This window comes from Anolis carolinensis, chromosome 1 (assembly GCF_035594765.1).
Source record: "Anolis carolinensis isolate JA03-04 chromosome 1, rAnoCar3.1.pri, whole genome shotgun sequence".
In the NCBI taxonomy this organism is placed as follows: Eukaryota; Metazoa; Chordata; class Lepidosauria; order Squamata; family Dactyloidae; genus Anolis; species Anolis carolinensis.
The window spans coordinates 171,630,079-171,654,849 of NC_085841.1; the positions used below are offsets into that span (position 1 = coordinate 171,630,079).

Genomic DNA, 24,771 nt, shown 5'->3' on the forward strand with positions numbered 1-24,771 from the left:
GAATGCTACTCCCAACAGCCCTTAACCAGCATTGCTAGTGGTGAGTGATACTGGGAAGAGTTATCCAAAAGCGCTGGAAGGGCCACAAGTTATTCAGAAGAAAAGGGCGGACACATATAAGTTTGTGAAGTCTTAAAAACTGTCAGAAGCTGGTCTTAACTGCAATGGAAAGAATCAAAACTTCTTTTAGTCAGGTAAATAAATCCATGCAACAAGGTTGTCTTGGGACCACCATAAACTGGAAACAACTTCAAGGAACAAAACAAGATGATCATACAGTGATAAAATAACTTTTATTTAAAAAGTAGTATTCCAGAGAAATGTTAATAAATCCTTAGAAGACAGTTTTGAAAGAGAATGTACACAGGAGGAAAAGGCACTGAAGTCATTCACTTCATGAAGCAGAAAATATTAATTAACTCAAATGTTAGAAGAATCACCAATAACTCCAAAATCAGGTAAAGGTATTTTCTCGGCGCTTTCCAACACCGGTGCTGATGACTGAAGCCAGCTGCCTGTAATTGTTAAACTTTGAAGTCAAGCTTGAAATCAGTCCAGTAGATCAGTGTTTTGAAGGTGAAGTTTTCAAATAGTTTAACACTCTTTTTAGGCCAGTGCTATAAGGCTCCTTAGAGATAGACGTAGTTCCTTTATTCAGATAAAGTTAGCCTACAAAATGTCCACATCAACCAGGATGTTATCTGAAACAAAACAGTAATAAAGTATGTATTCCTTTGCTGTCTTTCTCACATTGTGCAACCAAATACATGAGACTTCCTGACAAACTTGAACCCACACAGAGCATGCTCAGTTTTCAGTAAAGCTTTTTTTATGAAGCTCAGAATTCACTGAAAGATCTCTGGATATCTTGAAACATGTTTGCAAGAGCTTCCAACTTCATACAGTTTAACCCAAAACACAATTATCACCTCAGTCTCCAGACTGCTAAAGTGAAAAATTCCGATGTGGAGGGAGCTACAGTAGAGTTCCAGTTATCCGACTTGCACTTATCCAACACACCGTATTATCCAATGTCTTGCCCCTTCTGGAGGGTGCCCAGCACTCGGAGAGGCATACTGCGCACTGCTGTTTTTCTAGGCAGCAACACGCAGTGGGCCTCTTCAAGCCGGGTGCTTGCTGGGAGGGATGAGATGCGACCGGCGCACACTTTTCCCTCCTGGCAAGCGTCCAGCGCTTTGAGATGCCCCCGTGCGTTGCTGCCTAGAAAAACAGCTGTTTTTCTAGGTAGCAGCGGGCCTCTCCAAGCCAGTTGTTTCCCTGGAGGGAAAAGCACCTGTCTTGCTGGGAGAGATAATAGGGCCTCCCTGTTATCCAACAGTTTCGGTTATCCAACATTCGGTCCGCCAGTTTATGTCAGATAACCAGAACTTTACTGTATGTGGACTAGAGTGGGGGTTGCACACCTAAATCTTTGATGAGAGTTTTATACACATAAACACAGTCTTCCTTAATGCTACTAGGCGTATGTCTCTTATATTGTACATCTAATTCCAGTTGGTGAACATTGCGATTCCAGTGAAACACATTTCCCAGAAGCTTGAAGTATCCTTCAGTCTGTGCTAGGTGTTCGCAATACTTATAACCCAGGTAAAAAAAATCAAATGTATATCCTACTATCTACACTATTACCCGTCCATGGAGGCTCTTCCTGATGTTTTCCATCTCCATTGTGCATGCTCTACTGTCCCCTCCTTTCATGTGCACTTACACAGCAAAATAAATAAAATAGTTTTCCACCTGACTGTCCATTCAATTGAAGGTGCAGCACTTTTTTGTTCCAATTGACTTTCTGTGTAAAGAGGCCCAAGTTTATCTTGTGTTGTTTCTAGCTTATGCTGCACAGACTCTACAAAGTCTACTCTGTGCACAAAAAAGGCAAAGAATAGAAGTGACAGTCCTGTGGAGAAGCCCTTCTACTGCAGCAATACATCAACATTTTATGTATAACAGACCTACTTTTCCCACTCCTGTATATCCCAATGTTTTTATCCCTGCATCTGTGCCACAAAAAAATCTACATTACTACTAAGCCTATTACAGTTTGCAAACACAGAACTGCTTACCCATTATTCTTCAACCCAATTTTTTCTTCTCAAATGTTTTGAATTCCCCACCCAACAAGCCAAAACGTAAGCTACAGCCGTTATCTTTGTACATCTGGAAGGTTTCTGAAAAACCCTAAAACAGATAAGCTGAAGATGTAGCTATCCAACTTCCTCAGTCTTTTCTCCAGTTCATTAAGTGGACCTGAAAAGGACACTAGTCATTGTTAGAACACGATATGGCTTCTTTGCTTACCTACTTGGATGACTATGACTGGGCTCCTACTGGTTGTGTATCACAATTCTCCATCAAGCCAGCACCAAGGGTATCCACAACAGAGAGAACAGACTCATACAGGCGTTCGGCGTGGGTTTCAAGCTCTTCAGTTTGTTTTCCAATCAAATGCAGAGTATCCTGTAGAACTAGCCAGCAAGCACAAACAACAGCCAAGTGAAACAGCTAGATTATATCAGAACTATTCTAGACAAGTAGGCAGCAAGAAGTACGAGAATAGCAATGGTTTGTCTCTCGAGACGACAAATGGACAAGGTAGCTTTCCCTAAGAGAAAGCTTGGTGTTGGGATTACCATTGCCAAATGGTTTGAATCTCTGTTCAACCTTGGAAATGCACTGGATGACCTTTGGAAAGTCACAGCCTCAAGAGGAAGGCAAAAACAAACTCCTTCTGAACAAAGCTAGCCAAGAAAACCCCACAGAAAGTTCACCTTAGGGTCACCCTAACTCAGAAATGGCATGCAGGCACACAACACCACCACATCTTTCCTTAAAGTGGCTCATGGGGGCACAGGGTTACACTACTGCACTACTACACTACACTACAAGAATGGAAACTATTGTACAAGAAAACAGGCAGCTTTAGTAAAGGGATGGAAATGACAAAGCAATCTGCTGAAAAATAGTATTTAAAGCCCTCTTACCTTTTTATGTGTCAGGAGTGACTTGATAAACTGCAAATCACTTCTGGTGAGAGAACCGGCTGTCTGCAAGGACATTACCCAGGGGATGCCTAGATGTTTTACCATCCTGTGGGAGGCTTCTCTCATGTCCCCACATGGGAAGCTGGAGCTGACAAACGGGAGCTCACTCCGCTCCCAGGATTCGAACCGCCGACCTTTTGGTCAGCAGTCCTGCTGACACAAGGGTGTGACCCATTGTGCCACTGGGGGCTCCTAGTCCTATTATACCTGTCAGAAGATAACGTGGCTCAGATTTCTGCTTAGCTACACAAAGATTAACCCTGGGCAAGTAATCTACCTCCTCTGCTAAACCTGCAGAAATTTAAGTAGCAGCTAGAACAGAAGGGTTGTTTTAATAACAGTTAAGACAAAGCCCTTTAGACATTAGACTGCTATGATGAGCTAAAGAACAGGAACTGATTTTGCACATAGTTAAAATCCTTAGGTGAAGCACTGATGCCTAACAACTGGAATGTACTGCATAGAGAATAGTATAGGAATTCGAGCAAGAATGGGGGACACATGGCCTGCAGAAGTGATCTTATTTTTGAGAGCTCTGCCTGCTCCTACACCGTAACATTAACCCAAATAAATTTGCTGCAGTGGCAAAAAATTTCCCGCAAGTGTGATTCTGCTTAAAAACAAGGTGCACATACTTCATGCCAAATTTTAAAGATGGGGGGGGGGGGGATCAGAGCATTACCTTCAGAGCAAGAGTAAGATGCAGCTACTTGTAGATTGGAGAGGTGACAATAGGCCTCTCTCAGTGGTTGCCCCCATTCACAATAATTTTCTTAAAGACAAAACAGGATGGGGAGAAGAGGAAAAGCTTCAGCTCTTGAGAATTAAAATGGGACGGAAGTAGAACTAATTAATTATTAGCTAATTGCTACAGGTCTACATATTCTTTAAAGAACACAGTACATCACTCCCAGGAGCCTGAAGTTTCCCTGCTGTAGTACACAATAGCGGATGAACACCTCATTTGTACTATTCTGCACTGCTCCATTCAATGCAGATAAACATTTGAATCCATTCCAAATTAGGTTTGGAAAAAGAGTAAGTTTTCAGAAAACAACCAACCTTGGCTGTTCTTTTTCAAAGCCAAAAATAAAAACCAGGCATGTTTCTTCCAAAGTTAAATATTTTCAAGTCTTTCTGAATGTAACATTTTATGCCTGAGGGGGCAATCTTACACCATCTCACCTTAGAGTAAGTTCTGCTGAAATCAACAGTCTGAATTCTAAGTAGCAGAACTGTAAACTAACACACCATTAAGGCAGTTATCTTTGGCTGGATCACGATCCATATTTTTAAAGCTGCAACAGGTAGAAACCTCAGTGTTTCTAGAAATACTGCACAAGTCTGTTGTGCAATAAAAAATAAAATAAATAAAAAAGCCTTCAACAACACATTTCACAGGTCCTTAAGTGCTTTAGCTCTTTCAGCATCATAGTTTGCCTCCAGCTGTCCCACACCCTAATCTCTCCTTACCTGCTGAACTTGATGCCATGCATTGGAGAAGCCTTTCCCCATCCTGCAAGACACCTTCCGTCAGTGTTTGGTGTTCAGCTAAATCCTTTTTGAACTCCTGCAAAAAAAAAAAAGTGGTGCTTCTGATGTCTAATAGATACACTATTCAAAATGTGAAGAGAATATACGAACGCCCTCCAGATATTTATGGACTACAACGTTCACTAGCCCTAGTTAGCAGAATCAATGGGGAAGCATCATAGGGACATGAGGAAGTCAGAGGTCCCAAGACATATATGTATGCATGTATGTATGTATGTATGTATGTATATGTATATATAATATTGATCGCAGCTGGAAGAGTTAACACCTCTGTAACATTTGTTTTGCTGTCCATTTTGACCCATTCTATATATGTTGTCCGTTCGTTTTTTATTTCCTCTATTTTATCCTCTTGCATATCCTCCTTTGTTACACTTGTCATAATTTGAAATTGAACCTGTTCATATATATGTTACAGTTCTCCAATGTCCACTTTTTTCATCTTTCCACCCGCATGTGATTACTGCTGGTCCAGCTCGAACTATATAGTTTTAAACAGTTCTTGTTCCTTTCCATTCGTTCTCTTGTTTCCTAATATTCCCATTAGTATCATGTCTAAATTTACTTGTATAGATATTTTAAATATTCTTTCCATCGTTTTTTATTATCATTTCCCAGAATGTAGATACTTTTGAACATTCCCACCACATGTGTGAGTACCATCCTTTATTCTTTCCACAGTGCCAGCACATTGGGCTTACTCCTTTTATCATATAGGGCAATTGGGCTGGAGTCCTATAACATTTTAGTAAAAAATTCTTTTCTAATTCTTTGTATTTCTCCATTTTGATTTCCTTCGTCCCCTTCATTATGTCTTGTATTATTTGATTCACAAATAGTCCTTCTCTTTGTCATTTATTTTGTACTAGCTTGGGGACCCGGTGGTGCTCGGGTTATTTGAAAAGGGCATTATTTGTATTTGAATGTTAGGTATTCTCAGCTTAGAGTGGGTGACCTACAATTCCCAGAATCATGATTCAATCCTTCCCAAACCCTGCCAGTATTCAAAGTTGGCCATTTTGGGTCTGTGTAGCAAGCATGATCCAGATCTGTGCCTGGCTGCAGTGCTCTCTGGATGGGGGTGAACTACTACAACTCCCAGATTCCCGGGGCAATTATCCCAAAACATCTGTCAGTATTCACAGCAGGCAATGTTCAGTCTGTGTGCCCAGTTTGGTCCAGATCCGTCATTGGCTGGGTTCAGTGGTCTTTGGATGCAGGTGAACTACAACTCCCAAAAGCAAGACCCATTCCCATAAACCCCTGTAGTATGTTCAGTTGGTCATGAGACTTCTCTGTGCAAATTTGGATGCAGGTGAACTATAACTCCCTTTCCCCCCAAATTTGTCCAATATGTTCTATTGGTTATGGGAGCTCTTTGTGCCAAGTTTGATCCTGGTCCATCATTGGTGGGGTTTGACTGCAGGTGAACTATAAATCCCAGTACCTACTACTCCCAAATGTCCAGGCCAATTCCCCTCCAAACCCACCAGTATTCAAATCTGGGCATATCAGGTATGAATGGCAAGTTTGGTCCAGACCCATCATTGTTTAGGTTCATAGCATTCTGGGTGTAGGTGAACTACAAGTCCTCTAAATTTCCCAGTAGGAGTCACAATGCTCTGACTTGATGCAGGATAAACTACAACTTCAATCCCCCAGACTCCTCCAGTAAGTTTAGTTGTTGCTCAGTTCTGCTCTGTTTGTTATGCAGACAGATTTGAAAGGGAAGGGCAGTAGGCGGGGTCATGCAAATTCCCCAGCAATGGAGGACCCTGGGATGCCTGCCTGTGATGGAAAAAGCAAAATCTAGGATGAAATGGTCCCCAAATGAAAGCATTCCTTGGGTGGTGGGCCATAGTGTTTGGGGAGGACATTGGCAGGAGTTGGGCTACATGTTCATGGAGCTCGCTGTAACCACAATGTCAGTGCAAAGGAGTGACTTGCTAGCTTCTCAGCACTGGGAACTATAGCCTGTTTGAGGAGGCTGGAGGCTGTCTGTGTGAGCAGACACCTGTGCCACATACACACATACAGGTTTTCACTTTAGATAGATAGATAGATAGATAGATAGATAGATAGATAGATAGATAGATAGATAGATAGATAGATTGTTCTTATCATATAGTCATTGTCCTTCACCATCAATTTAAGGAGCTGTGGTGGTGCAATGGTTAAACCCTTGTGCCAGCTGGACTGCTGACCTGAAGGTTGGGTTGCTGACCTGAAGATTGTCGGTTAAAATCTGCGAGATGGGGTGAGCTCCTGTCTGTCAGCTTTAGCTTGTGGGGACATGTGAGAAGCCTCCCAGCAGGATGATAACACATCCGGGCATCCCTTGGACAACATCTCTGAAGACAGCCAATTCTCTCTCACCAGAAGCAACTTGAAGTTCTCAAGTCGCTTCTGACACAATAAAAAAACCAAATCAATTTGTATTTTGCTTCTGCTAACCCTTTTTTTGATTTTTTCCATTCTTTTAAGGATTTCTAATCTGCCTATACATAAATAACTCATGTGGACTACAATCCAATACACTCTTCCTTGGGGAAAAGGTTCTTTGAAGCCAACTTCTGAGTTTAGAACTGCACTGCACAGCTTTATCCAAAAAGGCCTCAAATGTTTTCACATCCACTAAGGGACCAGAGCAACTGTTCTAAGTTCATTTTTCCCAAAGAGCAGCAGCACTGCAAATTTTTTCTACTGATCCATCCACTGGTTGACAATTTAAAGAAAGTACACATCATAGGCAGTGTAAGTAGAATAAATGCCTGCCATATTTTAAAGGTTGGCCTGCTCTCATAAAGAAAGCTAAATGGCTTCAGCATCTCTGTGCCTCTGTTTTTATTGTCTGAACACCCAGAACAACAGAAGCTTTGCAAAAGAATTAGAATAAGGTACAAATGCAGACCTTACAGACAAAGGGACCTATCATGCTGCTTCACAGTTAATAGCACTGTGTTGTTGTTTATTCGTTCAGTCACTTCCGATTCTTTGTGACCTCATGGACCAGCCCATGCCAGAGTTTCCTGTCAGCCATGGCCACTCCCAGTTCCTTCAAGGTCAAGCCAGTCACTTCAAGGATACCATCCATCCATCTTGCCCTTGGTCGGCCCCTCTTCCTTTTTCCTTCCATTTTCCCCAACATCATTCTCTTCTCCAAGCTTTCCTGTCTAATAGCACTGTAGTTCCACTTAATTGCCATGGCTACATCTTAAGGAATATTGGCGATTGTGGCCTGGGTACAGCACTAGTGCTCTCTGCCTAAGAAATACCCCATCTCTAAATTGCAAATCACAGGATCCCAAGGATGGTGATGTGGCAGTTAAAATGTAATAACAGTGCTATAAATGTGTAGAGTGAAAGAAGATGTAGACAGGAGATTCTGAAAACTGTAGTCCAAAAGGAAACTGCTTTGAAAGCTGATATCTGTGTAGATGACCACTGACAGAAGGCATTTGTCTGAGCCGATAGGCTAGGCACATCCCATGGAAGACTGGGGCTTTTTCTATATATCCCAATTCTCCTTCCTGCCTTTGAGCAAACAGGCCTCTTTCCTCCAAAATAATGGAACATAGAGATGGAAAGGGGCTGGACTTGACCCAAGCAGCCTCAAAGCAGACCACAATTATTGCCATTCTCCCAATATCTGTAAAGACTTAGAATCATATGGTTGGAAGAGACCACATGGGCCATCTAGTCCAACCCCCTGGCGTGCATGAAAAGCACAATCGAAGCACCCATGATACATGCCCATCTCGTTTCTGTTTAAAAGCTTCCAAGGAAGAAGCTTCCACCACACTCCAAGGCAGAGAGTTCAACTGCTGAACAGCTCTTACAGTCAGGAAGTTCTTCTTAATGTTCAGGGGGAATCTCCTAATCAAAGGCCAGTCACGTCGTTATAAATAATAAACTTTCTGCTCAAATGCATTGAAAACGGGAGGAGATAATTACCAGGTAGTTCTGGAGTGCTGCCTTAACACTTTTAACATCTGGCTTGGGAGGAATCCAGTTGTCTGTAACGTCTGCTACTTTGTGCAGCCAACAAATGAGCTCTTCTAGCTGGCCACAGAACATCTACTTAGGTGAATCAAAAGAAAGGTATCCATTAGAGCCACAAGAAATTGTAACATTATTTTGTGATCACATTTTTATCTTCCCGTTAACGCAAGTAAGTGCAGCTGACAAACTCATAAAAACAATTTCATATTTATTGTTAGTGAAAATCTTATAATTATATGAAAAGTAAACCTGAAAAAATTTACTGTCGGACTTGTTGTAAAACAGCAAAGCTAAGAATCAGTAAGAACTTTAAATGATTTGATATAACCCTCAAGCTTTCCCATAATTGTTATTCCAGCCATAAAACAAGATATAGGGAAAGGGTTAGAATGTTTGCAAGAAATTGGAGAATGGTAATAAATTGTAAAAGTGAGGTTTTTTACAGCCCTTCCCTCATTCTGAGGACTTATTTCCAGATCAATATGCACCCTTTCCTTGAGGGCTTACAACCGAAGTACCATATAAAATATCAGACACAGATAATAAGTTCATTAGATTTGGATTGGAATTTATTTACCTTGATGTGGTCTGCAAGAGAGCTTCCATTTCTTTCCTCCTTGCCCTGATTACTTTCACTAATTTGGAACTCAAGGCTTCCTATTTCAACAAGATCACTACTTGCAGCCTTTCTTAGCACATTTTCAGAGTCCTTCCAGCCTTGATGGCTCAGAAAGTCTTCTTCACCATGTTTGTGAAAGCTACCAGGAGAATCGCAATACAGTTCCCACTGGCTCTCATTACTGCCGCCATCGGCCTGAACTTCCGATAAAAGTTGCTTTCCATTCACACTGATGCATGGGAAACCATCATGCGCACAGTCATATTCAGGTTTCCTTACAGTCAGTGACAAATCAGTCAGCTGCAGAGCCAAGGTCTCTAACTCCTTGAGTCTGGGGGGTAAGGAGAGATATTCATCATCACCAGAGTATTCTTTTCGTAAGGGTAGCACCCTTGTTGAGCGTATGAAGCTGCTATGAGCGATATCCATCCTGTTGAGATTGTCATGTCCTCTTGCGTTCCACCCATTTTTATCTCGGTTGGCCAAACTGGATGGAGCATGTTCATAGCACGTTGGAGAGAAACTATGCACCTTCTCATGAGAAATGCCCTTTCTTTCTGAAGAAAGACCACCATCTTCAGATGACACTTTCCCAATGGGTGAAAGATTGCACTGAGAAACCAGATCTGAGCCTTCGAGTTTATTCAAAAAGGGGGTCAAAAACCTCTGTGTACTCGGGGTCCCCAGAACCGGAGGTTTCTGGTCTTGCATGCTCACAGATTTCAGGGTGCTTTCAGGAGAAATGGAGAAGCTGTCAAGGTCAACTCCAGAATCATGGACAGTGGAGTCTTGGATGTTCTGTGCAAGCTTGTATTTTGGCCGTAAAGGGTAGGTATAATCGAGCAATTCCTCATATTCTTTGTTGGGGTTCCAGTGAGGGGATTGACGGTCTGGTGATGGTGGTAAGGAATCAGGTATTGCACATGCCCAGTAATCAGCCTGGAAAGAGGACATCTTTCTCACTTGACCCATCAATGAGCAAGTAACCATAGGCGACTGCTTGCATGTGCTCAGCCTGGGGCTTCCTTCATGATCAGACAGAGGGTGCAGATTTGAAGAAGTGGGTATTTCAGGCAACAAAAGAACCCCTGGAGCTGAAAACCTTTTTGATCTTACAATTTTCTCCCATCCAAAATCAGAGACTTCTGTCGGTTGTAAGGAAATGTTGGTTCTTGATAACGCGGGTGTGACATCATTAGAATTTGGGTTTTTTTTACCTAGCCAATGTTTCGGAGTGGATGAATTAGTGGTAAACCACAATTGTTTCCTATTAAAGCTGTGAAAGGCTCTAGTGGCAGAATTGTAGCAGGTAGAAGTCACAGATTTGGGTGGAAGAATTCCTGGCGAATCCAGCAAACTAGACTCTGAGTGCTTGACTGTAGTCATCTGTGAAAGCCATTTAGAAAAGGAGAAACAGATGAAAAGACCATTTCTTATTTATTTTCAAGACTGTATTAAATTCAGAGTAGCTGAATTGTTCTCTGAATTTATTTACACAAATCCTGTTCCATTTGCTTATATTTCAGGACACATTTCACATCTATTTATTTATGCAAGTTATAGATACTTCTGAAGGTTTCTCTAGTGCAGTGGTTCTCAAAGTGGGGCTCCGCGAAGCATACTGAGAGGCGCCGCGGTTCCCTCCTCCTCTGAGCGTTTCCTCCTCTTTCCTGCTCCTCTCTCTCACCACTCCTCCCTTTGCCAGCAAAATCATTTTTTCCTCACCTTCCTCATCACCCAGATCCTTTCCCGCTCACCTTGCTTGCTTCCAAAACCCTATTTCCTTCCCACAACTCAGGACATGCTATGATTGTGTTTTTCCTGCATGGCAAAAGGGGGTTGAACTGGAGGGCCTTCCACTGAAATACTGTTAAGTTTATGGTACTCAAAAAGTTTGACCATGACTGCTATATATACATTATATATAATACATAAACATTTATTGAGGCTCCATGAAAAACTTTTGCTGAAAAAGTTTGAGAACGCTGGCTCTAGTGTATGGTTCGTGCATGTTAAATAAGTCAGTAACACTGCTGAACCACCCAGACCACATTCACTCAAATTATGTGGAAACCATCTATAATTTTCTCCCCAATTTTGTTAATGTTATTTCTTTACAAAGGCAATGCTGTTGTTATGTGCCATCAAGCCATTTCCAACTGAGTAGATCAGATCTAGTTTGCCAAATAGTCACTGTTGAATGTTTTTATGTTGAATGTTTTTATTTTGTGGAATGATATTTTAAATTCTAAGTCGCTCGGAGCACTCTGGTGGAGAGCGACTAATTAAGAAATAAAGCGAAGTGAAGTGAAGTGAACTTACAATGACCCTGAGGAACATCACTGCTCCTAGCATTTTAGCAAATAATTGGTAACCGTTTCACATATTTCACTTGCAAAACCTGTTAGATGGCATGAAAGATATGTTAAGATGTTCTGACTGTTTTCCAAAAATCTAAAAAGTACATGACTAGCTTGCTCTGCAGCTCTACATTCTCCACCCTCCATCTTTCTCATCCAAGTGCCAGTGAACCCTATGAAGCAGTCTGGGTTATTAATCTCTAGATCCACCTACCATAGCACTTCAGCATTGTCCTCAAAAAAACATCAAAAGGAGATTTTTTCACTTCCAAAGCCATCTGCAAAGCAGATTTCTTTTAAATTAGTGGACAAAATGTAGTATCTGAAATAAAAACAACCATAAAGAACAGTCAGCTTGATCATTTTTTTCATTCTAACACTGAGGCTGTATCTTCCTAACTAAACCATCATTGTGAGTAGCATGAAACAAAGGGGAAGACTGGAGTCACTACATGGAAAAAGTAGTAAATTCCACCCTCTGCAATGATCCAAAAACCCACCACCAACAGAATCATACCCAAACTATGTGTCAGTACCCAAAGCACCAACTACTTCAGAAGAAACAACTGAGAATCACGTGAGATAAGTGAACCTGCATGCACAATCAGGAGTAAAGGTTAAACTGCATTTGGAGTGCAAGTAACTGGTCCCATTGACACTATCATAAAATCGAGATTATCTGCTATGAACTGGATTATATGGCAGTGTAGGCTCATATAATCCAGTTCAAATGTGGATTATCTGCTTTGATATTCTGGATTATATAGCAAAGTAGAAGGGGCCACAAGGGGTCATACAAAATCTGTATGAACAACTCAAGCCTAACTTGTATAACTGAAGCGTCTCAGAGAAATACTTCATGAGGTCATCGAGATAATATACAATCCACACATTCAAGGTGTCCTTCAGATCCTTTCATTTCCTCCCAGTTAGGGCTAGAACATCTGCAAATATCATTTCCTTCCTCCCTTCTGCAGCTCCCTATTGTATTTTCCCAAGACAGGAAAGCCTTTCTTCTAAACAATCCCTTCCAGCAAAGACCCCAAAGAAGGGAAAGGGAATACACACAAGGCAAGAGGGAAGTCTAAAGTGAAGAACCACCTTACCAAAAGGGACAAAAACATTTCCCACTTCAAACAGTATGTTCCAGTTAACGAAAATACCGCATATATACCAAAATAGTATACAGAATATATGCATACTAGAAGAGATAATGGTTTGAGAATATTCAATGAGAACACAGTTGCCTATATTACATAACATCAGAGTGTATATTTCAGAGTGTACTGATAGAGGGCCATCTCCTTCTGCTATGAAGGGGCCATATTCTGAATTTTCTGGCATAGTGAAAAGCAGTGACAACAACTTTCTACTTGGCCAGAACTCCCTGTATGACATCAGATGAAGCTTTTATTCCTCAGTTGTTCTGCCTCAGTCACAGAATTTTAAAGGATATCCAAATAAAGCCATCTTCCACTTGTAACTATCCCATGTTTTTGTACCACTTTGTTTTTTTACTATTTTTTAAATTTAAACATATTTATGTGATGAAGACAGAATAGATCACAGTGCTTTATGAATGTTAGTACATACTTAAAGCTCTCTGGAAGCAGAGAGCCGGGCTGTGGCGCAGCTGGCTAGTAACCAGCTGCTATAAATCACTACTGACCGAGAGGTCATGAGTTCGAAGCCCGGGTCGGGTTAAGCCTCCGACCATTAAAAAAAAAAAAAAAGCCCCGGCTTGCTGTTGACCTAGCAGCCCCGAAAGACAGTTGCATCTGTCAAGTAGGGAAAATTTAGGTACGCTTTATGCGGGAGGCTAATTTAACTAATCTACAACACCATAAAACTGCTCACGAGGAAAAGAAGAGGAAGAACAGCCACCAATGGATGGTGAAGCAACAGCTCCCCGTGGCCGGAAATCGTGAAGCTGGAAAGATGTTAAAAAATGCCTCTGTGTCTGTCTAAACTGAATGTTGTTTGTCTATTGGCATTGAATGTGTGTTCATTGTAATCCGCCCTGAGTCCCCTTCGGGGTGAGAAGGGCGGAATATAAATACTGTAAATAAATAAATAAATAAATATTATGAAAACAATAGGACCAAAGGACAGCAGCTAATACATACAGTAGAGTCTCACTTATCCAAGCCTCACTTATCCAAGCTTCTGGATAATCCAAGCCATTTTTGCAGTAAATGTTTTCAATATATCGTGATATTTTGATGCTAAATTCGTAAATACAGTAATTACAACATAACATTACTGCATATTGAACTACTTTTTCTGCCAAATTTGTTGTCTAACATGATGTTTTGGTGCTTAATTTGTAAAATCATAACCTAATTTGATGTTTAATAGGCTTTTCCTTAATCCCTCCTTATTATCCAAGATAGTCGCTTATCCAAGCTTCTGCCAGCCCGTTTAGCTTGGATGAGGGAGCCGCGCAGGCGCACTTACTCGTCCTGGATGGGCGTGCTGCACGGGGTTCGCGGTGGGCTGGGCAGGCGAGAGGGCAGCGGCGGGAAGCAGTGGTGTTCTCCGGTGTTCCGGGCGGGAGGGCCGGCGGGCCGGCGCGGGGGAGGGCGCGGAGGGGGCGCCGGGTGGAAGAGAAGCAGGGCGGGCAGCGCCCCCTCCGCCTCCCCCCCGGCCTCCCCGCGCCTCCCCAGCAGAGGCCGGGGCGCGCCCTGCCGCCTCAGGGGCCTCTGCTGGGGGGCGGCGCGGGGGCCCGCCTTCGCCCCGGCGCTCCCGAGGCAGGGCAGCGGCCCCTCCGGCGATGGTCTGGCCAGGAGGGGCTGGAGGCGGCCCTGCCTCTGGGGCCGCGCCGGGGGAGGCCTCCTCCCGCCCTCGCTTCGCCCGCCGCTGCCCTCCTCGTCGCCCAGCCCCGCGAATAATCGGGCCCGGAGGAGGCGGGGGGCTGGCCTGGCCTCCCCGGCCTCCTTCCGGGCCCGCCGCGCCATTCTCTTGGCCTCCGCTGCCGCCTCGGCCTTCGGGCTGAGGGCCCATAAAGGCCGCCTCCATAAGTCATGACCTCTAGCCTCCATGACTGGCTGCGAAATGGGGGTCCCGGGCAGGGAGGGGGGGCTGGCCGCGAGAGGGGATTGTGACGGGACGGGAGGGGGCTTGTGACGGGAGGGGGTTGTGTGTAAGGCAGGCCTGAGGTCAATGAAGTTTTATTATTAGTAGTATTATTAAACATCAAATTAAGTTGTGATTTTACAAATTAAGCACCAAAACATCATGTTATACAACAAATTTGACATAAAAGAAGTTCAATATGCAGGAATACAACGTAGTAATTGCTGTATTTATGAATTTAGCACCAAAATATCACAATATATAGAAAACATTGACTACAAAAATGGCTTGGATAATCCAGAACCTTGGATAAGCGAGGCTTGGATAAGTAAGACTCTAGCGTTGCTGTGGCAAAGTGGTGGTGGTATTTGGTTAAAAATTGTTGTGGAATTTTTATTTGACATTATTTGTATTTTATAATTAATTTTATTGTAACTTATCTTTTTTATTTATTATATTTTATTATTTTTTGTATTATTTTTAGTTATTTTCTGTTAGTAAAATATTTTATTGTATTAATTTGACATAAAAGAAGTTCAATATGCAGGAATGCAATGTAGTAATTGCTGTATTTATGAATTTAGCACCAAAATATCACAATATATAGAAAACATTGACTACAAAAATGGCTTGGATAATCCAGAACCTTGGATAAGCAAGGCTTGGATAAGTGAGACTCTAGCGTTGCTGTGGCAAAGTGGTGGTGGTATTGGTTAAAAATTGTTGTGGAATTTTTATTTGACGTTATTTGTATTTTATAATTAATTTTATTGTAACTTATCTTTTTTATTTATTAGATTTTATTATTTTTTGTATTATTTTTAGTTATTTTCTGTTAGTAAAGTATTTTATTGTATTAATTTTTAGTGTTTTTTATTATTTTTATTGTATTATTTGTATTTATGTTATTTTTATTCTTTTATTATTATTTGTGTTCTTATTATTTAATTATTTGTATGTATTATATTTTATTATTTTATTATATTATTTTTATTTATGTTTTTTAATTGTATTATTTTATTTTGCTTTTTTATGTATTTTTTGTATTTACTTTATTATTTTTGTTTCCATTTGTATTGTGTTGCTCTGAGATCTGTGGTCTGCCTGGTCATGTTCCAAATGTATTCTCTCCTGATGTTTCACCTACGTGTATGGCAGGCATCCTCAGAGGTTGTGAAATATGTTGTAACGAAAGCAAGTGGGGTTTATATATCTGTGGAATGACCAGGGTGGAAGAGAACTGTTGTCTGCTTTAGGCAAGTGTGAATGTTGGAATTGGCACTGAATAGCCTTGTAGCTTCAAAGCCTGGATGGTTCCTGCCTGCCTGGAATGAACAAAATGTGGCTCCCAGTATTAAAAAAAATCTGTGAAATCAGGACAGTTAACTAAAGAACAGCACTGAGCAATCAGGGAATTCCAGACATGATGTACTGAGGGCCAGCTAACATCTCCCAACAAAGGATTCTTCTCCAAAGCAGGAAGTAGGCAAGCCTTGAAGGTGGAAGGACATTCTGTGGCAATCAAGGTGGCCAAGTGGAACATTCACGGTCGCCTCAGACAGATCAGAGTTGTCCCATCCTGGATATCACTGGTGAGCTAGAAATAAACATCCCACTTGTCTGTTTTCAAACAGATCTCATAATCAATGAGGATGCCTGGCATAGACATGGATGGCCGTTTGGTAACAGATACGGTTGTGAGGGAATGTGATGTTTAATAGGCTTTTCCTGAATCCCTTCTTATTATCCAACATATTCAGTTATCCAATGTTCTGCCGGGGTGTTTATGTTGGATAAGTGAGACTCTACTGTATATTTATAATCTTATATTATCTGCCTAGAACTGGATTATATGAGGCTCCTTCTACACAGCTGAATAAAATGCACACTGAAGTGGATTATATGGCAGTGTGGACTCAAGATAATCCAGTTCAAAGCAGATAATATAAGATTATAAATGGGTTATATAAGCTGTGTGGAAGGGCCTTGAGTCTACACTACCATATAATCCAGTTCAAATCTGATAATCTGTATTTTATAGGCAGTGTGGAAGAGGCCTAAGTGAAACCTAACTCTGCCTATCCCCTGGGCTGAGTGGGTTGCTAGGAGACCAAGTGGGTGGAGCTTAGCCTTCTAACTGGTAGCAATTGGCTAAAGACAATTATTCATCTCCCTCTAATTAGGACTTTATTTTTCTTTTCTTTTTGTTGTCGGAACGTAGGGGCAAGGATGGTGGATTGTGCTGCCAAATTTCAAGGTTCTGGGGCTTGTACTTTTGTTGTTTAGTGGGAGGGACAGACACCATTACTCATTTATATATGTGGATGTATGAATGGCCTATTACTGTGAGAAATTGTTTTCGTAATCTATATTTCAAAGTGAATATTATTTTTTAAACATGAACAATATCTCGTGACTTCTAACCTGAAGTTTCCATTTTTATTTCATGGACAAAAAGCTCCAAGGATGTTTCAGCCACAAACACCAAGTCATTTCCAATGAGAATTTGGGAGTTTTTTTCTCCCCAAAAGAAAGCACCAAAGTGAACCACATGAACTTTGTCATTTATGTGACTGGAGAGAGAAAAATGATGCAAGACAAGATTGAACCATGGAGACTTGATACTATTTAACAGACCTTTCCAGACTGAATTATAAAATACTTTAGGAAGTGTTGACCTTATGTAAATATTCCCGATTGAGTAATGTATATTTATATTTTCTATATCTTCCCTTGCTATTCATGCTTACTAGTCATGATAGTTTTGTACCACCTCAAATACCATATGTAATAGTTCTCAACATAATAGTCCTTGGGGAACATGAAATAAAAGCAACGCAAAATGGTGGATTTCTGGTAGGCCACTGTGAATTTGGGATCCATCTGATCCAGCAGAGCTCTTCATTTAAATTCTTGTGTACTATCATATTATTAAAGCTACACTACGCAGTGCTTTAACATCATCACCATGGCTACATTCTTGTCTACTGCCTAGAAGAAACAGCCTGCAGCCTAAAACTGAGACAAACAGGGAAACAACAATGTAGTTGGCACTTGAATTAACTCTCAGCACAAAAATGTATTTGGCGAGAAACGTGGTATAAGACTTCTTTATACCGTTCTTATTCAGATAATACAACCCCTGCCCAAAAGCCTTATTGCATCTGATCAAATACAGACTGCTTTCCAGCTGCACACCCCAGAGGTTTCCAAATAGGCTTGCACATAGTGTAATTTTACACACATCTCTCAAAAGGGGTCATTACTTTTTTTGTTGAGAAGTCGTGGTGGTTTTAATCATGTGTTGGCTCTCAGATAGTAATGTTTCTTTCACCTTTTACTATGGGTTATATTGGTTAGGGCTCATGGGAACTGTAGTCCAGCAACGTCTAGGAGATCATATGTCGGCTACTTTTGTCTAAGGCCAAAGTAGTTCCAGTGCTACTAAAACCAGAACAGCCCTGCCCCATTCACTCAACACTTGCAAATAAAATTCTTCCAAGTACATAACAGGAACATCAAGAGGACAGACACGTTCCAAGTAGTCTCTTTGAGACGTCATCATCCCTTCATACAGAATCCAGCCCTTTGACTGTCCTTTCCACAGTTCTGCAGTCTTCCAAATTCAGGGGAAAATGATTTTCTAGATTCTAATATGCAATGAACAAGTGGCTTTACTGAATTAAATGTATTTGAAACTAAGACATCCTATAAGGGCTACAGTGCTCACGTGTTTGTTTGTTTGTTTTTTAAAAGCTTGTACTAAGGAATTTACTGGAATCTAACAATCACCTTTTTTGAGCTAAATTATCTCGCCAAAATTAGGGGCACACTAAAGGTAAAGGATTCCCCTGATGTTAAGTCCAGTTATGTCTGACTCTGGGGGTTGGTGCTCATCTCCATTTCTAAGCCGAAGAGCCGGCGTTGTCCATAGACACCTCTAAGGTCATGTGGCTGGCATGACTGCATGGGGCATACTAGATTTGCATAATATGGTAATCTTAGTGCTGAGCCAAAGCAAAAGGAGGTGCACCTGGAGCTCCTATTTGAGGGACATCATATCTAATTTAATTGCCATGGCTCAATGTTACTCAGTGCTGGGGTTTGTAATTTGGTGAAGAATCAGCATTCAAGATCTTATAAAACTACAGCCTCCATGATTCCATAGCATTAAATCAAGGCAGTTAAAGTGGACCCATTCTACTGCATAGGTGCACCCCAAGATTTTTCTTTCCATTGCTGGAAGAATTCTAAGCACGCAGCCACCGTAATGCACACCTTTTTGGCCAAGTTATAAAGAGTCCACCTTTTACTGCTGCACATTGCATTTGGCTGCAAATTGGAAATTGAGGTGCGCATTAGATTCAATGGCACATTAGACTTGAGTAAATATGGTATATTCTGGTCCCAATGATTAGTCCAATATACTGACAGTACAACTTGGAAAAGTTTTAACAACTTGGAAGGCTGGCAGGACAACCTGAGTATTCTTTGCCTCAAAATACCTTATGAAACTCATGGGATCAAAACACAAATGCATAGTTAATTGTGGGTTGTTTCCTGACCTCAGTGAGAATTCCTATGCCCTAAATGAAAAACATTTCAGTTGACAATCACACCACATCTCTTCTGCTATGTTGCATCATAGTTCACAGAAAAATGCAATGAGATATTTTTGTTCCAACAGGAACAAAAAGGATGGTGGAAACAATGGCAGAAGTCAACAGATTTGTTGGGATTTTCCTTGGAGCCCCAGATAGCACAGCGTGTTAAAGCACTGAGCTGCTGAACTTGCGGACCGAAAGGAATGAACGCCTGTGGTTAGCCCCAGCTTCTGCCAACCCAGCAGTTCGAAAACATGCAAATGTGAGTAGATCAATAGATACTGCTCCGACAGGAAGGTAACAGCGCTCCATGCAGTCATGTCAGCCACATGACCTTGCAGGTGTCTATGGACAATGCCGGCTTTTCGGTTTAGAACTGGAGATGAGCACCAACCCCTAGAGTCAGACACAACTGGACTTAATGTCAGGGGAAAACCTTTACCTTTACCTTTTACTCTAGATAGGTTTTGCTTGTTTACAAATATATAAATTTAAACAAATTCAAATAAAGTGAATTGTTTACAAGTGTTGGGCCAGTGTCACCAAATGCTTACATTGTAGATCCACGTCTACATGGATGCTGCAGGAGAAGGTGGTTTTGAGGGACCATGATGTTCTACCCTAGCGCATATATATATGATTTTGCTAAGCAACAAGCAATCACAGTAGTTATGTAAGCACACTGCACTCCCAGTTGCACAAAGCAAAGAAGAAAATTAAATGCTTCATAAATGTTATAGTTCTTGCACAATAAGCACATTCTCCAGTCCCCAAAGACTGAAAGGGCCACCAGGGCTCAGTAAACAGCAATTCCTGGTAATTGCTGATAATGCAAAAAAGTAAATACTGCATATAGTAGATTCTCAGTTAACCAGAAGTCAAGCAACCAGAACTCTCAAGCAACCAACAAAAATTGAATAAAAAATACTTTCAATTTTAAAACAGTTACATTATGTTCAGTGTTCTTTATTTGTCTCAATTTGCCTTTAATCACTGTATTTCAATATTAGTATCAATAAAGAATTTATGCTATGGTATAGTATTAGTCAGGCCTATTTTAATATAATTCTCAAGCAACCAGAGACTAGATTTCTCTGGTATCTATCTATCCATCACTATGTGTGCCGGTTAACTAAGGGCCCTTCCACACAGCCATATAACTCAGAATAACAAAGCAGATAATCCACAATATCTGCTTTGAACTGGGTTATCTGAGTCCAGACTGCCATATATTCCAGTTCAATGTGGATTTTATACAGCTGTGTGAAAGAGGCCTGACAGTCTACTGTATAAACATTCACATCACACCATTCACATTGAAGGAACTTGAGAACTGGTCCAGGCTGCACAGTCTTTTTCCAGATGGTTGTTTTATGGCACAACTGGATATCCATACCTCACAACCTCTGAGGATGCCTGCCATAGATGTGGGCGAAACGTCAGGAGAGAATACTTCTGGAACATGGCCACACAGCCCGAAAGACATACAACAACCCTGTGATCCCGGCCATGAAAGCCTTCGACAACACAACTGGATATCTGTTTCCCATCAATGCAGGAGACTCAAGACATTCTTTTTTGCTGGGAGGAAAGAGGCCCTTATTTTATCAACACTCCACATTTGACTAATGGGTTTACTGTTCACTATACATGCAACAAGGAAGAACCAAGATGTGGAAGTAAATTCATATATAACAAGGCGGAGTATTATGAGTCTGCTGACTAATACTTGGAATATCACTGATGGCAAGTGATAGTAGATAATCCATATTGCCATATAATCCAGTTCAAAGCACATAATCTGTATTTTATATAGTAAGAACACAGAGTTGGTAGCATAATTTCCTCCACATCTGGGGATGTAGCATTAATCTCACATCCCACTGGTATCAAAGCCACAGTTGCTATGACTCCATTCTCAAGAGGAGCAGCTGGGATCATAACATCCCTTCTGCAAACTGTTTGGGACCACAAATGTTTAGGATTTTAGAACTTTTACATTTGCATAGGAGACCCATGTTTAAACACAAAATTTATTTATGCTTTGTATACACTGTATAAACATAGCCTGAAGGTGATCTTATGCACATTTTTAATAGTTTTGCACATGAAACAATGAATCACCAGAAAGCAAGTGTCCCTATCTCAGCCAGTTTTGGGTTTTAGGATTCCAGATAAAGAACGTTCAACCTGCATTTCTGTAGTGCAACCTCACCTTTATTCAGAACCTGGCCTGTAAACACATTGCATGACCAAAATGACATCATGAGATATAACGAAGTTGCACAGCAAGTCAAAATGTTATTGCAGGCCAACATTTAAAAGCCTGGCCAATTTGTTTTTTTGTTAATCTGGCATAATAGCATCATAAACTCAGCACCGACTGCTATTTCTATGGCAGGCTTGAGGCATTTATGGGCCCACTGACCTTTTAATGCAGTTTCAAACCAGCATGGAATAAAACAGTTTCACTGTGCAAATGATCACAGAGGAACTCCTGAAACCAGTTTGAGGCCCAGATGGTGATGACTCAAAACAACTAAGCAGCAATGTGCATGAAGGGCTTTCTTTTGTGTGCTTTTCTAAGAGTTTGTTGTCTGGCAACTGTAGCTTTGAACTATATTAAATGGTTAGTGTAGATGGGGCCTGCTACTCCCTTCAGGTCTTCCTGGAAAGTTCAATTCTGAAAGACCAGAGAAGGAGCCTCTGTCCTGATGCACAGGGAGAAACCCGACAGTTTGGAAGTCATCCACACTCCTTTGTCTGCCTTTCAGGGTGAGGGGTGGTGGTGTAGACAGAAAAGCTTGTGCTGAAGACAATCCATCTTTTGTTTTGTCAGTTCCAGTAAGTGAATGCCACAAATCCTACAGAAGGCACCCCAGACCCACAGACTGTGCTCCACAATGTTCATTGCAAGGAGACCTGATTTGGAAATGCAAAAGCGGTCTTCCCTGCAAGTGTTTGGAAAGCTTTATTGTTCACTGAGAGACTCCAAGGGCCATCAAGTCCAACTCCCTTCAGCCATGCAATTAAAGCACTCCTGACAGGTGGCCATCTAGACTGTGTTGTCGAAGGCTCTCATGGCCAGAATCACTGGGTTGCTGTGAACTTTTTGGGCTGTACGGCTATGTTCCAGTAGTATTCTCTGCAGATATTTCGCCTACCTCTGTGGCTATTATAAGTTTGTTCAGAGGTCTGTTGAAAATGAGGCAAGAGGAGTGAATATATATCTGTGGAATGTCCAGGGTGGAGAAAGAACTCTTGTCTACTTGAAGAAAGTGTGTATATTGCAATTAACAAGCTTGATTACCATTGAGTAGGTTTGCAGCTGCAAAGCCTGGCTGTTGTTGCCTGGGGGCATCCTTTGTTTGGGAGGTGTTAACTGGCACTTGATTGTTTGTTGTCTGGAGTTTTCCTGTTTCTGAGTGGTATTCTTTATTTACTGTCTTTATTCTGGTGTTTTTTGAATACTGGTAGCCAGATTTTATTCATTTTCATGGTTTCCTCCTTTCTGTTGAAATTGTCCACATGCTTGTAGATTTCAGTGGCTTCTCTGTACCATCTGACAAGGTGGTTGTTAGAGTGGTCCAACATTTCTGTGTTCTCAAATAATATTATGTGTCCAAGTTGGTTCATCAGGAGCTCTGCTATGGCTGACTTCCCTGGTTGAGTTAGTCTGCAGTGCCTTTCATGTTCCTTGATTCGTGTTTGGGCAATGCTGCGTTTGGTGGTCCCTATGTAGACCTGTCCACAGCTGCATGGTATATGAGACTCCTGCAGAGGTGAGAGAATCCCTTTTATCCTCTGCTGAACATAGCATTTGTTGAATTTTCTTAGTGAGTCTGTAGATAAGTTTGTAGGTTGTGTTTCTTCATCAGTTTCCCTGTGCAGTCAGTGGTTCCCTTGATGTATGGTAAGAACACTTTTCCTCTAGATGAATCTTTGTCTTGACCCTCAGGGCTTGTTCTTGGCCTTGCAGCTCTTCTGATGTCTGTAGTGGGGTCTCCATTGGCCTGTAGAGCCCAGTTTAGGAGGTTCAGTTCACCTTGGAAGAGGTGGGGTTTGCAAATCCTGTTTGCATGATGTCAGGGCTTGAAGTGTGCTTCTTTTTTGACCTGGGTGAAGGTTGGGGTTCTCTGTCAGCAGACCTCTGAACAAACCTGAGAATGCCTGCCATAGATGCAGGTGAAACGTCAGGAGAGAATACTACTGGAACATGGCCATACAGCCCAAAAAAATCACAGCAACCCATCCAATCTCTACTTAATCAACTCCAGAGGAGACTCCACCATAATATGAGGCAGTCTAGTTTGTCAAACAGCTCTAACGGTCAGGAAGTTCTCCCTATTGTTTAGGCAGTATCCCTTTCCCTGCCATTTGAATCCATTGCTCCGTTGTGCCTTAGGGCCCTTGCAGACAGGCCCTATAATCCCTAGATCTGATCCCAAGTTTTTTGCTTTACACTGGATTATATGAGTCTGCTCCGCCAGATAATCTGGGATAGACAGAAAACCTTGGATCAGATCTTGGGATATAGGGCCTGTCTGGATGGACCCATAGTCTCCAAGGCAGCAAAAGGAAAACCAAGCTTGCCCCTTCCCCTCAAGGTGACATCCTGTTAACTATTTCCTTGCATCGTAGAGTTGGATGAGACCTCAAGAGCCATCTCGTCCAGGCAGGAAGAACACCACCAAAGCGCTCCCGACAGATGGCCTTCTTAGTCGAAAAATCTCCAGAGAAGGGACCCTCAACCTAAATAAGGGATGTATCTCTCCGGGGGGAAGAGCCGGAGAAACAAAGGGAGTAAGGGCATGGCCACGCGAAGCCATGCAGCCTCCTGGGCACACTTTGCAAAGGCCCGTTTCCTCCCAGCCACCCTCTTTACATGCAGCTGCCACGGTGCCACCGTTCCCCCGGGTGGAAAGCCTGGCAGTAGGCAAAGCAAAGGCCTGCCTCGCAAAAGGGAGAAGCGCCTCCTGACCTGTCCGCCTCTGGGCCGAAGATGAAGATGCCGCCTGGGAACCCTGCCCCGCAGCTCGCGCCACGGCTCGCGCTTTCCCCGGGCCACAATGCGCGCGCCCCTCCCTCCCTCCTCGCGCGCAACCCCGCCTCTACCGCGCGCCTTCCACCAACCAGGAGCGGCGGGGCAGAAATGGACGCTTGGAGAGCTAACCCGGGATCGGCAGTCCTCAGCCAATCAGGAGCTGGCGGAGGCTTGCCTGGAATGTGGGCCTGGGGTGGGCGCGCAGAGGGAGGGAGGGGAGAGTTGGCGTAGTTTCTTTGGTCTGGGCTTCCGCCCTGTTTTCTGGAGAGAAGGACAAAAAACAAAGATTTCAGAATCCAGGAAAATAGCGCCACCTGAACCTTAAACAGCCTGTTGCTGTTTTGTTGAGCAACTAAATGTGCCACCAAACTTGTATGTGCATGGACATCAGTGTGTGCACACACACACCATGTGCATCTGCAGGCATTAATGCAAGAACATCTCTGTGTAC

General features: G+C 42.1%; 1 protein-coding gene across 1 annotated transcript; it reads right to left on the reverse strand.

Annotated features, from left to right (window-relative positions):
* Window positions 1–274: 274 nt before the first annotated feature.
* On the reverse strand, window positions 275–24,389 carry cep68 (centrosomal protein 68). The gene is made up of 7 exons (XM_008114784.2): window positions 24,258–24,389; window positions 9,196–10,623; window positions 8,571–8,693; window positions 4,536–4,632; window positions 3,745–3,834; window positions 2,320–2,486; window positions 275–701 (listed from the first exon to the last, which is right to left on the reverse strand). Exons 2-6 carry the CDS (start codon window positions 10,621–10,623, stop codon window positions 2,332–2,334), a joined length of 1,893 nt encoding a protein of 630 aa, XP_008112991.2. The 5' UTR covers window positions 24,258–24,389; the 3' UTR covers window positions 275–701; window positions 2,320–2,331.
* Window positions 24,390–24,771: the final 382 nt, after the last annotated feature.